This window comes from Oculina patagonica, chromosome 7 (genome assembly GCF_052425735.1).
Source record: "Oculina patagonica isolate OP01 chromosome 7, crgOcupat, whole genome shotgun sequence".
Taxonomy (NCBI): Eukaryota; Metazoa; Cnidaria; class Anthozoa; order Scleractinia; family Oculinidae; genus Oculina; species Oculina patagonica.
Genome location: NC_135764.1, coordinates 20,707,948 through 20,709,598, shown reverse-complemented (window position 1 = coordinate 20,709,598; position 1,651 = coordinate 20,707,948). Strand labels below are relative to the sequence as shown.

At 44.8% G+C, this 1,651-nt stretch overlaps 1 protein-coding gene across 1 annotated transcript; it reads right to left on the bottom strand.

Moving 5' to 3' along the window:
- Positions 1-259: 259 nt before the first annotated feature.
- Positions 260-1,651, bottom strand: LOC144660120 (tetratricopeptide repeat protein 28-like). Its single transcript, XM_078520679.1, has one exon. The coding sequence runs from the start codon at positions 1,555-1,557 to the stop codon at positions 289-291; it is 1,269 nt and encodes a 422-aa protein (XP_078376805.1). The 5' UTR covers positions 1,558-1,651; the 3' UTR covers positions 260-288.

The window sequence follows — 1,651 nt, the reverse complement described above, 5'->3', positions numbered from 1 at the left end:
CAGAGAGGGACTTAAAAGACCATTTCACGATAATCTCAAATTGTGTAATTAACGTTTAGCTAAAGCAAATAGTGTTACCTGTTCGGATACAGCAGCCAAGCTAAAATCACTTTTTATGCTGGAATTACAGCCGCCTCTCATCAAACTCGGCAACTTTGCTTCGCGATCGAAATTAACCCAAACTCAATCGAATTTTCATAATCTGACCTCCTCCCGAATAATAAGATGGAAGTCATTTGTAATTTTCATTTACCTCGTACTTGGTGAACCGTAAATAGAAATACAGCATCAAAACCACTTACTTTCTTTTCCAAAATCAAACGTCACGTTATCCCCAATCAGCACGAACGGTGCCCAGTCTTCAACCTTAGGAAAGCCGTTACCTCTCATCCACTTCATAGCCCCGTGAAGAGATTCACTGGCACTTTCTCCATGAGCGAGGTGCTCGTAGAAACAATTCATGAGCTGCTCTGTTGCTCTGTCTTCTAGCGCCCACAGTGCCACCAGAACCGACCGTGCACCGGATCCTAGGAACGCCCGAGCGATTCCAACAACTCCCTCGGCTCTAATCTGTCCACGTCCACTGTGACAGCAGCTAAGTACTACCAGCTTCGCTCGTAGTCCAACTTTCGAAATGTCAGACATCGTCAATAGGTAGTCGTCCTCTTGAGGAGCCCCACCAGCAAATCGCACAGTTGGCGCAAGGGCAATCTCTCCTCTTTCAGCATTTCCATGTGCAGCAATGTGTATCAAACTCACTGCACTTATCACCTCAAGGACAGCCTGCTTTGTTGCGCATTCTCCTAACAGAGGCTCAACCCCTAGCAGTCGTCCAACCATCTCTGCTTCCTTTCTTGCACAAGGCAATGATTTGCCCAAGTTTTCAAGACGTCCCTTGTAAAACACCAGACCAACTTGAGGATCGCCCACTATAAGTGCACCAGTTTGACTGTGATAGTCTGCTGGACTGTCCTGGATGAGCTTGAGAGTCGACAAAGAAGGAACGATGCGGATCCTGAAAGACTCTGATAAATACTTGCCGCCTTCATCACCTAACGCTGCAAATGGAACTTGGTTCAAGGAGCGGTCAGGAACAATAATGATTTCGGGCTCCTCAAGTAAATCAACCACAGGACCGATAACCATTCGGTAACACAAAGAAAGGCTGGATACGGGATTTTGACACTCATCGTCGTCGTCCTCAAGTAGCCGCAAAGCTGTAATGCTTTCTTCTTGGGGTGACTCCAGTTTTTTCTCAATGACATCGAAAGATCGATCTTCACAATTCTCATCGGAAAAAACACCAAAGCTGCGGAAACTTTTATCCAAAAAATCATCCAAATTTGGAACTAATCCGGTGCCAACAATCTCTTCATTAACGTTTATTCTTCGACAATTAATGTTCCCACTTGCTTTGAGAATCCAAACAAATACATCTTGATCATGATAACTAATATACAGACAAATGCTGTTCCTTTCCTTTTTCATAATGTTCTCAATCCATAAATGCGAAGAAGCTGCAATCTGCTTGTTTTCAAGCGAATACTGCGCTGCCATCAAGTCTGCTAGGGCTCTAGCCCGTCTCAGCTCTTCAACGCATAGGGCTTCTTTAGGATTCCCAGAAGCCAAAAGGAAATGACTTAGTTGTTGG